The sequence below is a fragment of the Nicotiana tabacum genome, chromosome 1, assembly GCF_000715075.1.
Source record: "Nicotiana tabacum cultivar K326 chromosome 1, ASM71507v2, whole genome shotgun sequence".
Lineage (NCBI taxonomy): Eukaryota > Viridiplantae > Streptophyta > Magnoliopsida > Solanales > Solanaceae > Nicotiana > Nicotiana tabacum.
Window position 1 is genome coordinate 210,190,763 of NC_134080.1, and position 20,757 is coordinate 210,211,519.

General features: G+C 38.8%; 1 protein-coding gene across 1 annotated transcript; it reads right to left on the reverse strand.

Moving 5' to 3' along the window:
• Positions 1-16,993: 16,993 nt before the first annotated feature.
• Positions 16,994-20,328, reverse strand: LOC142164737 (uncharacterized). Its single transcript, XM_075223215.1, has 9 exons — positions 20,172-20,328; positions 19,746-20,047; positions 19,504-19,625; positions 19,311-19,386; positions 18,956-19,065; positions 18,349-18,479; positions 17,674-17,984; positions 17,358-17,427; positions 16,994-17,301 (listed from the first exon to the last, which is right to left on the reverse strand). The coding sequence occupies exons 1-9, from the start codon at positions 20,326-20,328 to the stop codon at positions 16,994-16,996; spliced, it is 1,587 nt and encodes a 528-aa protein (XP_075079316.1).
• Between the last annotated feature and the right edge of the window lie 429 nt (positions 20,329-20,757).

Genomic DNA, 20,757 nt, shown 5'->3' on the forward strand with positions numbered 1-20,757 from the left:
AAATACATATAGAGTAAGAGGTTCCTTACCTTTATACAGAAATAACAACTCCAATTTTACCTTAAATTTCCATGAAATATCCCTCCAATGCTGCCACAACAACAAGAAAGCGAAACTAGCGATCAATTAGTGTTTTTCGGCACTAGAATCACTTTAGAAGGCTTGAAATCACCTAGGATTGATATTAAGAACATTAGGGAGTATTTAAAGAACATAAAACCTTTAAAACAACCTCCCACAAGAGCTTGAACAACACAAAAATGAGCAACAACAAGAAGAACAAGAGACTTACTAGCGCCACGGAATTCCCAACATTTGATTTGTGTTGTTTGCCCTTTTTTTGGGTCTTGAATCTTGAGAGAACCTTGAGAGGATGTTCCTAGGGTTCTAAGGTCTGAAAATAGTGAGAAGAAATGACTTAAAATTGGTTGGAAGCATCCTATATAGGTCCAAATATCTTAAACCGCCTTAGTGGGCCCCATAGAGAGGTGCTTGACGCAGTCTCACGAAAAAGCGAATATATCTCTACTCCAAGATTGTATCGATGAACGGTTTATTGAATTAGAAACTAGACTCATTGATCCTTAATTTGGTGGGTATATCACCCCGTAATTCCTTGTAAATTATGATAAAAACTTAGAAACATTTGACCTAATGTTTAAGTAAAATTATGAACCTAAGTTGCGACAACTTTTGTCGACTTTTGTTTCATAACTCGTTTGACTTCAAGACTTATGATACAGATATTATATGATTCAAACACCTTAATACATGACCTTGAGTGTATTAAGAACCTCTAGGTTTACCTAAAAATACGAGTTACAACATCCTCGATTCATTTAACTTCTAATACTTGTTAATCACCATTATACACCCTTGTATCACTTAAGACAAATAGAATTAACTTCTTATCATCTCAAAGGTAATTCCTTCTTGAATTTATGTTAACTAATATATGGCATGAACTAACGTGTGTGGATATGGGTTGTAACACCCTCCCCCCCTTAGGAACATTCGTCCTGGAATGTAAGGGTTCATGGGGAGTTTAAATCATCGTGGATTCCAATGGAAATTTCCGATCAATTTTCCCCTATAAAATGGTCACTAGCAAAACTTGCAAGCAATTAAGCCCAACATATGGCTTCACAAGGCTACACAAAGCATTATTCATATTTACATTATCTACATATCACCATTTTGTATTAAGGAGGAGTATTCTCAAATTATTGCTTACCTCATAGAGCCGTTTCACCTTCCAATGTATCCTGTCTTCCACCAGCATCCTTGTTATCTTCATTCTGGAATAGGTAAGGGTATTTAGACTTCATCTCCTCTTCTGCTTCCCATGTCATTTCTTCCATATTTTTGTTCCTCCACAATACTTTGACTGAAGCTACATCTTTTGTTCTCAGCTTGCGGACTTGTCAATCTAATATCGCCACTGGCACTTCTTCATATGATAGGTCCTCTATAACTTTTACATCTTTGATAGTGACGACTCGAGAAGGGTCTCCAATACATTTCCTCAACATAGATACATGGAATACCGGGTGGACAAATTCCAATTCGGATGGCAATTCTAACTCATAAGCAACCTGTCCAATTCGTCGAAGAATTTTATACGACCCGATATACCTTGGACTCAGCTTACCTTTCTTCCCAAAATGCATAATACCCTTCATTGGTGAGATCCTCAGGAAAACCCAATATCACGACGTCGGACATCAGAATAAGATTGTTGCTTGCTTTGTGCCGTCCTCAATCGCTCTTGTATCACTTTCACCTTCTCAATAGCTTGGTGAATCAAATCTGGCCCATATAATTCTGTTTCACCGACTTCGAACCATCCAACTGGTGATCTACATCTTCTCCCGTATAGTGCCTCGTGTGGGGCCATTTTAATACTGGAATGGTAGCTATTATTGTAGGCGAATTCTATGAGTGGAAGATGGTCATCCCAATTTCCCTTAAAATCTAGAACACATGGTCATAGCATATCTTCCAGTGTCTGAATGGTACGTTCAGCCTGTCCGTCAGTCTGCGGATGAAATGCAGTGCTGAGATTTACTTGTGTGCCTAAACCCTTCTGGAAAGACCTCCAAAAGTTAGCTGTAAATTGAGCTCCTCGGTCTGATATAATAGATACCGGTACACCATGAAGCCTAACAATCTCCTTGATATACAACTTCGCATAATCTTCAGCTGTGTAAGCTGTCTTAACTGGCAGAAAATGGGCACATTTTTTAAGTCGATCAACTATCACCCAGATGGAGTCAAACTTATGATAAGAGCGAGGTAATCCAATAATGAAGTCCATATTAATCACCTCCCATTTCCAGGTCGGAATCTCTATATTCTGAAGCAATCCATCGGGTTTCTGATGTTCTATCTTTACTTGTTGACAATTGGGACACTGGGCTACAGATTCTGCAATAGACTTCTTCATGTTATTCCACCAATACTGCTCCTTGACATCATGATACATCTTTGTCGAGTCGGGATGGATGAAATATCGGGATTGATGAATCTCATTCATAATCTTCTCTTGCAACCCTGCCATATTAGGCACACATAATCTGCCCTGGTATCTCAGTGCCCCATCTCTTCCGATCTCAAAAGCCATACTTTTACACTGCTGAATGCTCTCTCTTAATCGTACTAAGATAGGATCTTCATATTGCCGTGTTTTTACCTCGGCTACCAATGATGATTCTGATGTATTCTGTACAATAACACATCCGTCATCAGAGTCTAACAATCTGATTCTCATATTGGCTAGATGATGAAGCTCTTTAGTCAACCCCCATCTACCTGCCTCAATATGTACTAAGCTTCTCATGGACTTACGGCTGAGAGCATCTGCCACAACATTGGCTTTACCGGGATGATACAATATCTCGACGTCATAATCTTTTAGTAATTCAAGCCACCTATGCTACCTCAAATTCAACTCTTTCTGCTTGAATATGTATTATAAACTCTTGTGATCTGTGTAGATGTCAACATGGACGCTGTATAAGTAGTGCCGCCATATCTTCAAAGCATATATTACTGCAGCCAATTCCAAATCATGGGTTGGATAATTCTTTTCATGCTTCTTCAATTGTCTTGATGCATAAGCAATCACCTTCCCACGCTGCATCAATACGTACCCCAAACCTATACCTGAGGCATCACAATATACCACATAACCTTCTGTTCCTTCAGGAAGAGTGAGCACTGGTGCGGATGTCAGTCGATTCTTAAGCTCCTGAAAACTACGTTCACAAGTGTCAGACCACTGGAACTTGGTAGCTTTTCTGTGTTAACTTAGTCAATGGTGATGATATAGAAGAAAACCCTTCCACAAATGCCTATAATATCCTGCTAGCCCTAGGAAGCTGCGGACTTCTGATGGTGTTGTAGGTCTCGGACAATTCTTTACTGCATCGATCTTCTGAGTGTCGACACTAATACCCTCGTCAGATATCACATGGCCAAGGACCGCTACTGAGTTCAGCCAAAATTCACATTTGGAGAGCTTAGCATATAACTTACGATCCTGAAACATCTGTAATACTATCAGCAAGTGGCACGCATGTTCCTCCTCCGAACGAGAATATACTAGAATGTCATCAATGAATACAATCACGAACACATCAAGATAGGGCCTAAATATAGTATTCATAAGATCCATAAAAGCTGCTGGGGCATTTGTTAGCCCGAACGACATCACCAACAACTCAAAGTGCCCGTATCTTGTCCAAAAGGTCGTCTTTGGAATATCCTTCTCATTAACCCTCACCTGATGATACCCTGAACGTAAATCAATCTTGGAGAAATACTTGGCACCCTGGAGTTGGTCAAACAGGTCATCAATTCTTGGAAGTGGATACTTGTTCTTTATAGTAGACTTATTTAACTGTCAATAGTCGATACACATCCGTAACGACCCGTCTTTCTTCCGCACGAATAGGACTGATGCACCCCAAGGTGAAGTGCTAGGCCTAATGAAGCCCTTATCCAGCAAGTCCTTCAACTGCACCTTCAACTCTCGCAACTCTGCCGGGGCCATTCTGTATGGAGGAATAGAGATCGGTTGAGTGTCAGGCAACACATCAATGCTAAACTCAATCTCCCTTTCAGGAGGAAGTCCTGGGAGTTCATCTGGGAAAACATCTGGGAATTCGTTGACCACGGGGATTAATTGTAAAGTAGGCGGTTTCACCTCCGCATCCCTAAAGCGAACGAAATGATAAATGTAACCTTTTGAGATCATTTTCCTTTCCTTAAGATAGGAAATAAACCTACCTTTTGGTGTAGCAATATTCCCTTTCCATTCAATGATGCGTTCACCAGGAAATTGAAACCTAACCATCTTCGTACGGCAGTCAACATTTGCATAGCATGAGGCCGACCAGTCCATTCCCATTATTACATCAAAATCAACCATTTCTAACTCAAATAAATTTGCCGAGGTTTGACGACTACAAATCATCACAGTGCAACCTCTATATACCCTTCTAGAAATCATAAAATCTCCTATCGGAGTAGATACCGCAAGGGGTTTACTTATCAATTCAGGTTCAATGCCAAACTTATTAGCCACAAAGGGTGTAACATATGATAATGTAGATCCCGGATCAATCAGCGCATATACATCATAAGAAAACACAGATATAATACCTGTAACAACATCTGGGGACGACTCGAGATCCTGTCGACCTACTAGAGCATAGGTTCGATTTTGAGCACCACTCGAACTCGGCATTGCACCTCTACCCCTACCACGACTTGTCGACTGCTGAAAACCCTGTGCTGGAGGTCGAGCTGATGAGGAAGAACCAGACACAGATCCAGTCGGCTGAGCCATACCATCACCTCCTCTGTTAGGACAATCCCGCATCATATGGCCAGGCTGTCCGCACGAATAGCACGCATCAGAACCTCGACGGCATAGTCCAAAGTGGGCCTTTCCGCACTGATAACAATGTGGTGTTGGGGGTCTCATTTGACTAGTATCCCTGTGATGTTGTGAGCCAGATGCCCGCGAACTCTGACCTAGATCAGAATAGGATCGAGCATATCGAGGCCTCTGAAACCGTGGAGGAGAACTAGCTACAGGTGGCGCCGAACTCCTCAAAAACTATGGCCTGACGCTGCCTCTGAAGTCATCAGAATACCCTACAAATCTCGCCCTCTTATGCTGGCCCCTATACTGCTCCCTAACTGCCCTCTGCTGGCACTTACGATCCTCTAGGGTCTGGACATAAGCTTGAATACGGGAAATATCCATGCCCCCCACCAAGGAGGCTGTCGTACACTCATTTATCAGATGTGGTCCCAACCCATTCACGAACATATGCACCCTATCACGCATCTCGGCCACCATATGGGGAGCATACCTTGCCAAAGAATCAAACTGCATATTGTACTCTTGCACACTCATATTACCTTGTCTAAGGTTCAAGAACTTATCAGCTCTAGATCGTTGTATCTCAACTGGCAAGTAGTGACGAAGAAAGGCCTCAGAAAATTCCTTCCACACAGCTGGAGGAGCGTTCGGACACCTGGATCTCTCCCAACTATCATACCAGAGAACCGCTAAATCCCGTAGCCGATAAGAAGCCAACTTTACTGCCTCTATATCGCTAACATGCATAACCCGCAGTGTACGATAAACCTGGTCAATAAAAGTCTGTGGGTCCTCCTTGGGGTCTAATCCGGTAAACACTGGAGGGTCTAAATTAATAAAATCACGAACTCTTATACTAACTGGTTTATCAGCAACACCTGTATTCTGCCTCTGAGCCTGAGCAGCTACCAAGCTAGTCAACAACTGCAAAGCACTCCGCATATCCTGGTCTATAGTGCCAGACGGAGGAATTGGAGGCGCTGGGTGCCTTCTAATATCCTTTGGAGGAGATGGAGTAGATGAGGTATGAGACGGCATCTCACTCTGAGCCTCACTTTGTCCTGCTCTGGCTTGGGACACCTGACTGGTACCCTCTCCTGCTACTGTATCAAGCCGTCTACTAATCGTTTGCTTCCTAGTTGAAGGCATCACTGAAAGAAAACAAGGTGAATATTAGAGACGAACACTTACGACTCAACTCTACGCAAGATCTAGATTCAGGAAGAAGGTAACAACCCTAGATGACATGTAGCCTCCTGATTATAAATGTGGCGCGCTACATATCCATAATAAAGACTCTACTAGACACGGCTCATAGACAACCCGTAGGACAGACTTGCTCTGATACCAAGTTTGTCACGACCCAAACTGGAGGGCCATGACTAGCACCCGACCACACTTGCCGAGCACCAATGTACATTTTATCTAACCTTCTTTATTATCTTTTAGGGCTGATGAGATCAATATAAGCAGACATGGATCATGGACAACCAACCATAAAATATGATGGCATGAACATACATAACATGGGATGACCAGACAATCAAGAAACTATATATATATGGTACGAGCTACCACGCTACCATGAAAGACTATACAACAAAAACCAGCCGACAAGGCATACCAAACTATACATGAGTCGACACCTGTCTATGAGCCTCTAAAGGAACATAAGTGCTGCAATTTAGCCAGAACAGGGCCCCGACATACCCATAACGTCTATAACAAAAACACATACCAAGACTACGACAAGTCCGAAGAAGGGATCTCGCCAATCACCGCTGAACTGGACTGCCTACTGTGGTGGGGGAGCTGCGCCTGCCTGTCTATCAGGACCTGCAGCACGACATGCAGCGTCTACAAATAAAAGGACGTCAGTATGAATAATGTATTGAGTATGTAAGGCAGGGAACCATAAATACGATCAGTAATGTAAGCAAGGATAGAGAATATACAACCTGTAACATCTTAGTCACTCTGAGGGCTACTGACATGAAATGCATGATACATATGTATAAATACATAAACCTTTAAAACATTTGCCTCTGTGGGCATCATCATCCTCATATCGTACCCGACCATAATAGGCACGATAAAAATGTACCCGACCATCATAAGGCTCGATAAAACCCAACTGATCAGTGGTTGCACAATAGATGTCGTACCCGGCCAACTATAGCGTGGCTCGGTAGAGTAAAATAGATTTATATATATATATATATATATATATATATATATATATATATATATATATATATATATATATATATATATATATATATATATATATATAATGCATGCTCGACTCATGGAATCACATTCTAAACCTTTCGGAGTGATGTAAGGTCGGTATCCTCTGTACACGTTATTAGGACTAACTCTTCACTATGAACCTTATAAGAATCAGGAAGTACCAATAACATTGATAACATAAGAATAAGAGAAGCAACATTAACATCAATCGTTCCATAAGAGGGAAAACAATGTAAGTATTGCTAGCTTCTAAAAGTAGAGTGTCTTGGAAGCTCGTTCATTACATTATGTACAATCGGAGTCGTGCAAAAGAAGGAAAGGGATAGCCTCACATAACTTGTATATACTTCCCCAATCACAAGTTATGCAATTGTCACAACTCCTTAGTCTACAATAAGAGAAATGATACTATCGTTATCATTTAAGTGTCATAACTATTATGTATCGACCACAACCTATTTTACGTTGAAACGGACAGCACCTCCCCTATATATATGACTTCACACCATTCAAAAAAATCACCAAACAGCCCAAACAACATGAATAATAAACATATTGAGCCTCCCAAAATAGTCCACGCACAGCCTAATCACTTCATACATACGACGACCACCGTAGTCGTGTCAAACGACCCGAAAATGTTATGAATAACTATCATCCCACAACCCTACATATATATGGTGTTTATCCACAACCTTCCTCCTCCAAAACTCCACAAAACAGTAGTAAAATACGCAGCCCAACAGCAATGCAAAACAGTCCACAAAACAATAACATTACTACCAAGCCTTTCGATATATATTTCACAAGTTCTAGCTTCAATGGCTTAGCCGCAACTTGGATAATCTTAAATACATAAAGAGTAAGAGGTTCCTTACCTTTATACAGAAATAACAACTCCAATTTGACCTTAAATTTCCATGAAATATCCCTCCAATGCTGCCACAACAACAAGAAAGCAAAACTAGCGATCAATTAGTGTTTTTCGGCACTAGAATCACTTTAGAAGGCTTGAAATCACCTAGGATTGATATTAAGAACATGAGGGAGTATTTACAGAACATAAACCCTTTACAACAACCTCCCACACGAGCTGTAACAACACAAAAATGAGCAACAACAAGAAGAACAAGAGACTTACTAGCGCCACGGAATTCCCAACACTTGGTTTGTGTTGTTTGCCCTTTTTTGGGTCTTGAATCTTGAGAGAACCTTGAGAGTATGTTCCTAGGGTTCTAAGGTCTGAAAATAGTGAGAATAAATGACTTAAAACGGGTTGGAGGCATCCTATATAGGTCCAAATATCTTAAACTGCCTTAGTGGGCCCCATAGAGAGGTGCTTGGCGCTGTCTCGCAAAAATGTGAATATCTCTCTACTCCGAGATTGTATAGATGAACGGTTTAATGCCGTAGAAACTAGACTCATTTATCTTTAATTTGGTGGGTATATCACCCCGTAAATCCTTGTAAATTAGGATAAAATCTTAGAAACATTTGACCTAATGTTTAAGTAAAATTATGAACCTAAGTTGCGACAACTTTTGTCGACTTTTGTTTCATAACTCGTTTGACTTTAGGACTTATGATACGGATATTATATAATTCAAACATCTTAATACATGACCTTGAGTGTATTAAGAACCTCTAGGTTTACCTAAAAATACGAGTTACAACATCCTCGATTCGTTTAACTTCTAATACTTGTTAATCACCATTATACACCCTTGTATCACTTAAGACAAATAGAATTAACTTATTATCATCTCAAAGGTAATTCCTTCTTGCATTTATGTTAACTAATATATGGCATGAACTAACGCGTGTGGATATGGGTTGTAACAATTTAGGTGATTGTGGATCGGCTGACCAAGTTTGCTCACTCATTCCTGTGTATACTACCTATTTTTCAGAGCGATTAGCTGAGATTTATATCCGAGAGATTGTTCGCCTACATAGTGTCCCAGTTTCCATCATTTCAGATAGAGGTACTCAGTTTATATCGCAGTTTTGGAGGGTCGTGCAGCGAGAGTTGGGTACTCAGGTTGAGATGAGCACAACTTTTCACCCTCAAACGAACGAATAGTCTGAGCGTACTATTCAGATATTAGAGGACATGTTGCACATTTGTGTCATTGATTTCGAGGGTTCATGGGATCAGTTTCTACCGCTCGCAAAGTTTGTATATAACAACAGTTATCAGTCAAGTGTAGATCTCCAGTGGGTTGGTTTGAGCCGGGCAAGGCTAGGCTTTTGGGTACAGACTTGGTGCAGGATGCTTCAGACAAGGTCAAAGTGATTTAGGAGCGGCTTCGTACAGCTTAATCGAGACCAAAATTTATACGAACAGGAAGGTTCGTGATGTGTCTGTCATGGTTGGAGAGAAGGTTCTACTGAAGGTTTCACCCATGAAGGGTGTTATGAGATTTGAGAAGAAGGGAAAGTTGAGCCCTCATTTCATTGGGCCATTTGAGGTGCTTCAGAGGATTGGGGAGGTGGCTTATAAACTTGCTTTGCCATCTAGCTTGTCGAGTGTGCATCCAGTATTTCATGTTTCTATGCTCCGGAAGTATGTCGGCAATCCGTCTCATGTTTTGAATTCTAGAGCGGTTCAGTTAGACGGAGATTTGACTTATGATGTGGAGCTAGTGGCCACTTTGGAGTGGCAGGTCCGAAAGTTGAGATCAAAGGATATAGCGTCAGTGAAAATGCAGTGGAGAAGTCGGCCTGTAGAGGAGGCTACTTGGGAGACCGAGGGGGAGATGCGCAGCAGATATCCACACCAGTTTGAGGCTTCAGGTATATTTCTTGACTCGTTCGAGGATGAACGTTTGTTTAAGAGGGGGAGGATGTAACGACCCGGCCGGTCGTATCATGAGTTATAGCCCTGTTTCCCACATTTCTATTTCTTTATATGTTGTTCAGCTGTATTATGTGGTATCGGGTTGGTTGGTTCGGGTTTGGAGTGGTTTTGGAGAGGAATGAGACACTTAGTTTCCTTTGAATAAGCTTAAGTTGGAAAAGTCAACCGGATATTGACATATGTGTAGAAGGTCTTGGATGTGAATTCTGACGGTTCGGTTAGCTCCGTTAGCTTATTTTGGGCTTAGGGGCATGTTCAGAATGTAGTTTGGAGGTGTGGTAGATTTTGGCTTGAATTGGCGAAATTTGAAATTTGGCATTTTTGGTCGGTAGTGGAAATCTTGATATCAGGGTCGGAATGGAAATACATAATTTGGACTAGGTCTGTAGTGTCATTTTTGACGTGTGTGCAAAGTTTCAGGTCATTCGGAGGTGATTTGATAGGTTTCAGCGTTGTTTGTGAAATTTGAAAGTTTATAAGTTCTTATGTTTGAATGATGTTATGGTATGTGTTGGCATATTTGATCGAGGTCCTGAGGGCCTCGGGTGTGTTTCGGATGCCCAACGGGACATTTTTGGACTTGAAAAGTTAGCAAATTTTGTTGGTTTTCTATTGCAGAAGATTTGCTTTTCGCTATTGTGAAGAGGAGTTTGCGATCGCGTAGGCTTAATTAGGGTAGAGGTGGAGTTGTTCTACGTGATCATAGAGATGAGGCCGCGATCGCGTATGTGTGAGATGTTGTGCTTCGCAAAAGCGTGGCCAGGGTCGCGTTCGTATAGAAGGAAGTGAGCTGGTGATGAGCGGAGGTGGTTGCTCTATGCGACCGCGTGAAGCAGGTCGCGATCGCGTAGGTCAGGGTGGATTAGGTTCGCGAACGCGTGGAGGTTTACACGATTGCTTAAGGTTAATATGAGGGGGCAGTCCATTTTGTGCTTCGCGATTGCGAGGTAATTTCCGTGATCGCGATGAAGGAAATGTCGGGGCAGAATGTTTATATTCAAAAACGAGGGCTTGAGTTGATAATTCCAAAATTCAATAGAGAGCTTGGCGGAAGGCAATTTTGGAGGGGATTTTCAGAGGAGTGATTGGGGTAAGTGTTCTTCACTCAAATTTGGTTAAATTCCATGACTGTGTCTTGATTTTTATCATTTAATTTGGGAATTTGGGGTAAATATTGGGAAAATTGGAAGAAAATTTGGAGAGTTGATTTTGGGGATTTGGATGGTTATATGATGTCGGATTTTGGTGAATTTGATATGGGTAGACTAATGAGTGAATGAGCTTTCTAGTTTTGCAATATTTATCGGATTCTGAGACTGGACCCAGGGGTCGGGTTTGAGCCAAATTCGAGATTTTTGGTCTAATTTGATAATTTTCATATGGAATTCATTCCTTTAGCTTATATTGATGATAATAAACTGATTTTGGTTAGATTTGGGGCATTTGGAGGCTGATTTGAGAGGCAAGGGCATCGCGAGTTAGAGTTTTGACCGGTTTGAGGTAAGTAATGATGGTAAATGTTGTCCTGAGGGTATGAAACCCCGAATTTCACATTGTTTCACTATTTTGAGGTGACACACGTACTAGATGACGAGCGTGTGGCGTGCATTGTTGGGGATTGTGACTCGGTCAATCCCGTAGCGACTATTAAATTGCGTATTTGACTGGAAATTATATGACATCTTTGTCTTTTATAAAGGATTTCTATATTTGGGCTGAATGCCATATTTGGGTCTTGTGCCAAGCTCTTGGATTAGGGGTCTTTTATTATTATTTCCTCACTGTTTTGACTTAATATTTGTACTCAGTCATATTATATTTTACTGATTTCATATCTCAATATTTGTTACTCCGTTTCGATGCATAAAATAATATTCTAGGCCGAGTACCCTGTTTTACTGATAGCCCGAGTGGCTTGAGAGGTTTCTGACTGAGTGAGGCCGAGGGCCTGTGTTGTGAGGATATTATGGGATCGGGCTGCACGTCGCAACATGTTGTACTGATATGTGATATGAGAGGCCGAGGGCCTGATTGATTATGTCACAAAGTGACTTGTTATAGCGCTTGGGTTGTTGGAGCCCCTCCGGAGTCTGTACACCCCCAGTGAGCGCGGGTACCTTGAGTGAGTGATATGATGTTACTAGAGGGGCTGTTCTTGATCTATGTTGTGCCTGATGGGCTGATTATGAGTAATTGTAAGGTTTGCCCAAGGGGCTGATTCTGAGTGATGTTATGCCCGGGGGGTGGTTTATGATACATGTTTTTCCCGAGGGACTATTTATGCTTTTCAACACTTTTAATCTAAATTTCATTGAACTCTGTTGAAATTGTTGAAAAATATCTTCAAATGATTTTTACCGAAATTGGATTTTAAAAGAGATGATTTGACTTATATACTGATTTGAAAGCATGTTGTACTCACTGAGATTTCATGATGTGGATTTATGTGTTTCTTACTGATTAGTCTTTATTTACATTTATAACTTACTGAGTTGGCGTACTCACATTACTCCCTGCACCGTGTGTGCAGATCCAGGGTTTGTTGTACATGATAGCGAGCGTTGATAACTGACTATCTCTCAGAGTGTGAAGTACAATCCAAAGATGATGCTCATGGTCCTCTCGATTGCGGGAGTAGATGAAGATATCATCAAAGAATACAATCACAAAAGAATCCAAGTAGGGCATGAACACCCAGTTCATCAAATCCATAAATGCTGATGGGACATTTGTCAACCCAAATAACATCACTAGGAACTCATAATGCCCATACCAAGTCCAAAAAGCCGTTTTAGGGATCAGATGCCCTAATCTTCAAGTGATGGTAGCCAAACTTCAAATCAATCTTCAAAAACACCTTGGCATCCTGAAGCTGATAAAATAAGTCATCAATCCTTGACAACGGATACTTGTTCTTGATAGTGACTTTGTTCAACTGCCAATAGTCTCTAGACTCTAAATGGTAATTCCACACGTAAAAAAACGTTTTGGGTAAAATTTAAAATACTAAAAAATAAAAATGTTGGAAAAGTTATTTTTTTGTTTTTTTAAAAAAAATTCATAAATTATTTTTTAATCTCTAAGTTGTTCAAACACACTTTGGCGCTATTTTAAAACTGTAAATTCCCCATTTTATTTTTTAAATTTTCACACAAAGCTCTTATATCTCTCTAATTCTCTCTCTCTCTATCTCTAATTGCAACTAACGTTCTAGCATTCATATTAATTTTCGCATTTATTTTTGTTATACTTTTGTTGTTTTTTGTTGTAATTTTAATTATTTATTATTAAAAATAGCTCCTAAACTGGTAAAACAAATGTATAATAGATTGACTAAGAGTAATGCTAAGGAGGGGGATAATGTATACACATTATTGCATGTGATATACACTATGATATATAAAAAATACAATTATTTTTGTAATAGACACTTGGATATACAAACAAATTTAAATTATAGACAACTATATTTACAATTTTATATTTTAGATATACAAAGAATAAAGTTGTTATATACATTTTGATATACACACACAATATCAATTGTTCTTGATACTTTTTCTTTCATCTTATCCTTTTTATACATTTGAACCTTATGGGTTTGAAACATCTTATATCTCTAATTGTTCTTGATACTTTTTTTATTTCTATTTTAATCCAGAACACCCTTACCCTTATCTTTTTCTCAATGGTCGCATCATTACCTTATCTTTTTTCTCTCATCTTGTCCTTTTTTTTACTAAATAATCATATTTTATCATTTACCCTACCTTTTTATATAATAATATTACCTCGTACCTTATTTTTGTTTTACTATTAATATTGCAAGTTTATTCTTCATATTGTTGGTGCATAACATCATGAAACAACGACAAATAATATAATTTATCCAAATATTGTATACATCAACAATACAATACAATAAAATACAATGCAATACAATACTATATGACACATTATGAAACGATACATAACAATCATCCAAATAAACTGTCAAATTTGATGAATTCGACATTTAAAGTTTTTAATACCGAGTTCATTACGTTTCTATGATATAAATTCCCTTATTTAAAATGTATGCATAAAATATATTGAGTTCGAATGAACATGATTAATTAAGAGTCAAATTTATGAGTTAAAACAAAAATAATCAGAAGATAGTTCTCCTCAGAAATTATTTCCGTTTCTAGAAAGACTGTACTACTAATTAGGACCACTGAGTAGTTTGGTCGTTTTTCTATATTGTTGGTTCCACTCGTTTCTGGTGTCGTCACCTTTTCATTTTATCCCATATTCTGTGACTAGATTTCCTAGTTTAAAATAAGTGGCTTAAACCCAAATGATGAAATTTTTAAAAGATAAGCTGTAACTACAAATTTTATCCCATATGAATTGAACTTACGAAAGTTAATAATTTGATCACCATTTAATTTTCTGTTTAGAGTTTCGTGCTATTATAATTAGTATAGATAGTTTTTGAATATGTATTCTATTTTGTAATCTAGGCAAAATCAATAAATGAATAGACAGTAACATGACTGCCACTGTCCAGTCCGTGACACTAAGTAGGCATTTGGCCATAAGTTTTGGAAGTATTTATTTATTTTCCTTTAAATATGTGTTTGTTTATAGAATTAATCTAATTTTAGGAGATTTGAAAATAGGTTAAGACCTCTTTTTGGGCCAAATCATGACTAGTTGAGACTTTTAGTTGAAAAAATAACTTTTTAACATGTCAAAACTTGTCCTAAAATTTATGTCCAAACACATTTCACATCAAACTTCACCCAAATCAACTTTTTCAAAAAATATTTGGGATTCTATGTCCCAAAGAGTCCTAAATATTCCCCGAGTTCTTTGTATACAAGATGACATGATTTCTACTAATTGGAGGAATTGGTAGTTTGAGTCGCGCTCTACAATCTGCAACACATAACAAGAACTCCAATCCATTCTCGTCTATCTCATTTTAGATCACGGCTTTTGATTTTATTAAACAAGTCCAAACACAAGCACATATTACTGTGAAAAATATTACATGAGTTATTCTCGATCATCTCGATAAGATTAAATTCATGAGCTTTACAATGCCCATCGAGTCCCATAATGAATGTACCTCGAACCTTATCAAGTGGAATACTCAAATGCCACCCATCTCCACCTTGTATTAATTTTTCGATTTTGTCTCATTTATATATCCATGAGGGTCTTTGAAATTGATGAAATCTTAGATCCAGATTGAGCTACTGAACTATGGAGATAAAGAAGCAGTTACGCAGATACAAAGAAGAAAGTGATTCTCTTCATTTTCTGTTAAGTTGGTTAATACATTGTACGTTGATGTATATATACTGAGTAAGCTATTAGTTAAGTATCTGCTTAGGTATCTAATGCTCCACTAACTTAATACAGCTGGCATCTAGTTGTACATTCTAACACCATAACTAACACTCTAACTTACATTTCAACACCCTCCCTCAAGCTAATGGTTGAAACAGATCCTTCAACCTCAGCTTGGATATCAGATAGTCGTGTTGTGCTGTCCCAAGACTCTTAATAACCAAACAACTTGTTGCGCTTTGGTGGGTACATGATGTATCTCGATCAACCCTTGTACAATCTTTTCTCTCACAAAGTGGCAATCAATGTCAATATGTTTGGTTCATTCATGGAAATATGGATTAGCTGCAATCTGAATTGCAGCTTTGCTGTCACAGTGTAGGTCTATAGGCAAAGTGACCTTCACACCCAACTCTGAGAACAATACTGTAAGCCAAGTCAATTCTGCAACAGTTGAAGCCATGCTTCTAAACTCTGCTTCAGCTGAACTTCTAGCAACTGTTTCCTGCTTCTTGGACTTCCAAGACACTAATGCATTACCAAACTTAACCACATATCCTGTTATTGATCTTCTTGTTTGTAAGCAACCATCCCAATCTGAGTCACAATAAGCTTCAAATTTCCCAGATCCTTCTGAGGGCATCAGTAGGCCAAATCCTGCAGTTGTCTTGATGTACCTGACAACTCTTAGAGCAGCATCCATATGAGATTGCATAGGCATGTGCATAAACTAACTAAGTACCTGAACTATATAAGAGATATTAATTCGAGTCATGGTAAGATACAGAAGTCTACCTATCAACCTCTGATAAGGACCAGCATTTTCCAGTTCTTTGTCTTCTGTATCAGCTTTATTAGAAGGACTTTTGCTCATGAAACTATCAAACTTAATATAGATGAGTTTGGATCTGGTCTCCAGGGGTGTACCAGCAGGTTTGGCACCACCAAGTCCCAGTTCAACAATTAACTCCAATACATACTTCCTTTGGCTCATCACAATCCCTTGCTTTGACCTAGAAAACTCTATCCCCAAAAAGAATTTAAGTTCACCCAGATCCTTCATCTTAAACTTGAGCTTTAAATCATTTCTAGTTTGTAAGATTAGACTTGGACTGCTTCTTGTTACCAGTAGATCATCAACATAGACTAGTATAAGTATTGGTTCCGTCTTCACCCTTTTTATAAATAATGAATAGTTAAAATAACTTTGAGTGAATCTAAGCTAAACTAATGCATCTGTGAGCTTCTTGTTCCACTATCAAGGGGCATGTATAAGTCCATACAAGGACTTATGAAGTTTGCAAGCCATATGTTTCCCTCCCTGGCTTGCAAAACCAGGAGGAACTTTTATATATACTTCTTCAAGTAACTCTCTATGCAAAAAAGTATTGTGGACATCCATCTGATAGATGAACCACTTCTTGGCAGTAGCTATGGCCAGAATAGACCTCACAGTTGCCATTTTAGCTATTGGAGAGAAAGTTTCAGTGTAATCTAGACCCTCTTGTTGACTGTAACCTTTGGCTACAAGCCGAGCCTTATATCTTTCTACCTCTCTTGTAGAAGTGTACTTAACTTTAAAACCATTTGCAACCAATAGGTATCTTTCCTGGAGGCAAAGCAACTATACTCCAGGTGTTGTCATCCTACAAGGCTAAAATTTCATCCTTCATTGCAGCAACCCACTTAGGATCTTTGACACCTTTAGAAAATGTCTTTGGCTCAATAATGGATGAATAAGCTGTCAAGGCAATGCCAAAGGATGAGGAGACATTATCATAGCTGACATAGGTGGAAATAGGATAGCAGCAATGAGCCTTCCCTTTGTCATGAGTGACATAGTCCTTTATCCAAATAGGAGGTCTGCTATTTCTGTTGGACCTTCTGGTAAGAGGAGCCTTAGGAGAAGGCAATGGTGAGGATAAGGGCAAGCTTGGCTCAGCTAGTAGAGACACTGAAACATCATGATCACAGCAGATAAAGTTTCACCAGCATCTACTGCAGTTTCACCTGCTGTGTTATGGAGAGAAAATTCACCACTAGGTGAAGAAAGTGAAGGGGTAGAAGGAATAAGCTGAGACTGCTAAGAGGATGACTTGTTTTCAGGAAAGGAGAGGAGAACAAAAGTAAGATTCAATACCGAAAATATAGAAGAGGTAGTATGAGCAAAGTTGAAAGGAAACACATCTTATTTGAACACTACATCTCTGGTGATAGTAAAGGTCTTGGAGTGAATACCATACATTTTGTAACCCTTTTGTGTCATACTACAGCCTAGGAATACAACTGGGATTTCTCTGGGAGCAAATTTATCACACTTCCTCACCTCTGTAACATAACCAAGACAGCCAAACATTGTCATATGTCCCAAGAAAGGAGCATGACAAAGTAAAACTTCAAAGGGAGCTGAGGGCAGTCTATTGATGATATACATAGCTATGGTAATAGACTCCCCCCAAAATCGAAGAGGAACAACTGCCTGAAACCTTAGAGACCTGGCAACATCCAGAATATATTTGTGTCTCCTCTTCACAACTCCATTCTGCTTTAGAGTATATATGCAAGAGGTTTGATCAATAATTCCCTTAGACCTTAATAACTCAACCACTTGAGAGTTAAGAAATTCACTCCCACTATCTGACCTAAATATATTTATAGAAGCTTAATTCACATTCTAAATCATTAGAAGAAAGGATCTAAGAGCAACAATCATTTCTGCCTTAGTAGGCAACAAGAATATCCAATAGTATCTAGAGTCGTCATCTACAAGAGTAAGGAAATACTTATTTCCATGAAAACAAACAATAGTGTTAGTAGTCCTCAAAGGAAAAGGAAGCCTGATTTGTTTAGCTAAAGGACATACAGTACAAGACTCGGTAGTGTTTTTGCATGCACAATTCTGAAATACAACAATGCTCCTCAAGGTCTTTTCAGGTGTATGCTCTAATCTCTTATGCCACAAGGCTATATCCATTATTCTATGATTTGTGATCATATTTACAGTAGGTGGCTGGTTTAGGAACTACAGATTTAGGAATTGTACTAGGAACTTGAAGTCCGGTTGTATTGAAATCTCCAGAGTAGAACATATATAGCCCATCATCTTCTCTACCAATCCCCTTCACCAGTCCACTGAAGAGTTCCAGAAAAATATAGAAATTAGGGAAGAACATCACTGCCCATCTCATCTCCATAGTTAGCTTTGAGATAGAGAGTAAGTTTTATTTGAAATCAGGCATGTGTAGGACATTACTAATCCTCTGACCCTAAATAATGTATAAAGATCCTATATGACTGATGTGAGCTATGTTTCCTGTAGGAAGTTGAACTGTACCACATTTATTATTAGTAATCAACTTAGGATTAATCAACAGATTAAGGCTATGCCCCATGTGACTCAAAGCACCTGAATCTACTATCCATTTAGCCAACACTTCTGAGTTCATTACACAAGATGTCATATATGTTGATCCTGATGTACTTGTACTGTTGCCTTCACTTCCTTTAACCAATAACTGAATTATCTATTGATATTGTTCCTAAGTAAATTAAGGAATGTTGAATATCACATTCCGAGTCCCATGTCCAATCGTAGTATTATGTTGTACCTGTAAAGAACCTGAAAATTAGTAGCAGTAGCAGCTTGGCTATTACCTATATCATTTGATGCATCCTGAACATGATGTACTGCATTCCCCGAGTCAAATTTTTTCTTAGTCTTAAAGTCAGGGGATATCCATTTAGCTTATAGCAGTTCTCCCTGGTGTGTCCCTTAAAATTGCAATAATCATAGTATAGAGAGTTCCTTTTCTGTCCATAATTGTTTCCTCTAGCATAGACCTATCCACCAGAGTAGTTATTTCCCCTTGTAGAGCCTCCTAAGTTATTGTGACCTTTCCCACTGAATAGACTTGTGTTGTTGTTTGTAACACCTATATTTTTGCTACTGAACAAAGCAGTTACCTCAGTTACTTCAGTACTTTGAGATGTCTGACACATAGATCTTCTGCTCTCTTCAGAAATAATCATAGAATAGGCTCTATTAATAGAATGTATGGGCAACATGTTCAATATTTGGTTGTTATACTGTGAATAAGACTCATTCAACCCCATCAAATATTAAAATAGCCTTTGGTATTGGAAATGCTCAACATACTTCTTTGACTCCTCACAGCCACACCCATGGTAGGGCATAAGAGCATCAAATTCTGCCCAAAGTTCCTTCAACTTAGAAAAGTAAGTTGACACAGAGGATATTCCTTGAGTAAAAGTGGCAATCTGTTTGTGAAGGTACAACACACGAGAGCCATTGACCTTATCAAACCTCTCTTTGAGGTCCATTCACACTTTGTGAGCACTTGAGGCATACACCATGCCACTTAGCAATTCAACACTTACTGAATTCATGATCCGTGAGAGTACTATAGTTTTACACTTTTCCCACAATTCATGAAGAGTTATATCAAACTTCTCCTTAGGGTATCTACCATCCACAAACCCTATCTTACTTTTTTCTAGTAAACTCACACACATTGTAATACTCCACAGTATATAATTCTCAGGTCCAGTTAATTTGACTAAAATTAGAGAACTACCTGGGGTATCATATGGTTGAAGGAACAATGGATGATGTTGATTTATTAAGATAGGACCTCCTCTAACCGTTGCTGCACTTGCATCAATTTCTTCATTCTCGATCTCTATTGTTGAACAATAATTGATCTTAGATGAAGAAGAATAGAGGAAATGCAATAGTTGACTGCCGATTAAGCCCTAGCTTCCAAGATATCGAAAAATTGCTTTAACTTACTCCAACTCATTTACTGGATGCAGCTAAGACTCTAGGAATTTGATAACGATGCGTAGATTTCCAACTTGAGCTCTGATACCATGATGAAATCCTAGATCCAGATTGAGCTGATGACCAATGTAGATGAAGAAGCAGTTCCGCAGATACAGAGAAGAAAGTGATTCTCTTCATTTTCTGTTAACTTGGTTAATACACTGTACATTGATGTATATATACTGAGTAAGCTATTAGTTAAGTATCTACTTAGCTAGCTAATGCTCTACTAACTTAATACAGCTGGCATCCAGCTGTACATTCTACCACCATAACTAAAACTATAACTTACATTTCAACAGATATACAAACCTATCATAAAATGGAGTGAACTCATTTGCTAAGAATTTTTCATCTCCACTATATTTTTTTGATCAAAGCCCATGCCCTTTTAAACCCTACTACTAGCTCCATCACTAGCGATGTAATGGTTAGCGAAACCAAGATTTGGAAAAAGTATCATTTGAATGGCTAACAGTGAAGCTAATTTGGCGCCGGGTGCATCTTTAGTTTATGCTAACTTGGGACCAAAGGGAGAAAATTATTATCTTTACGTGGATGGTTACT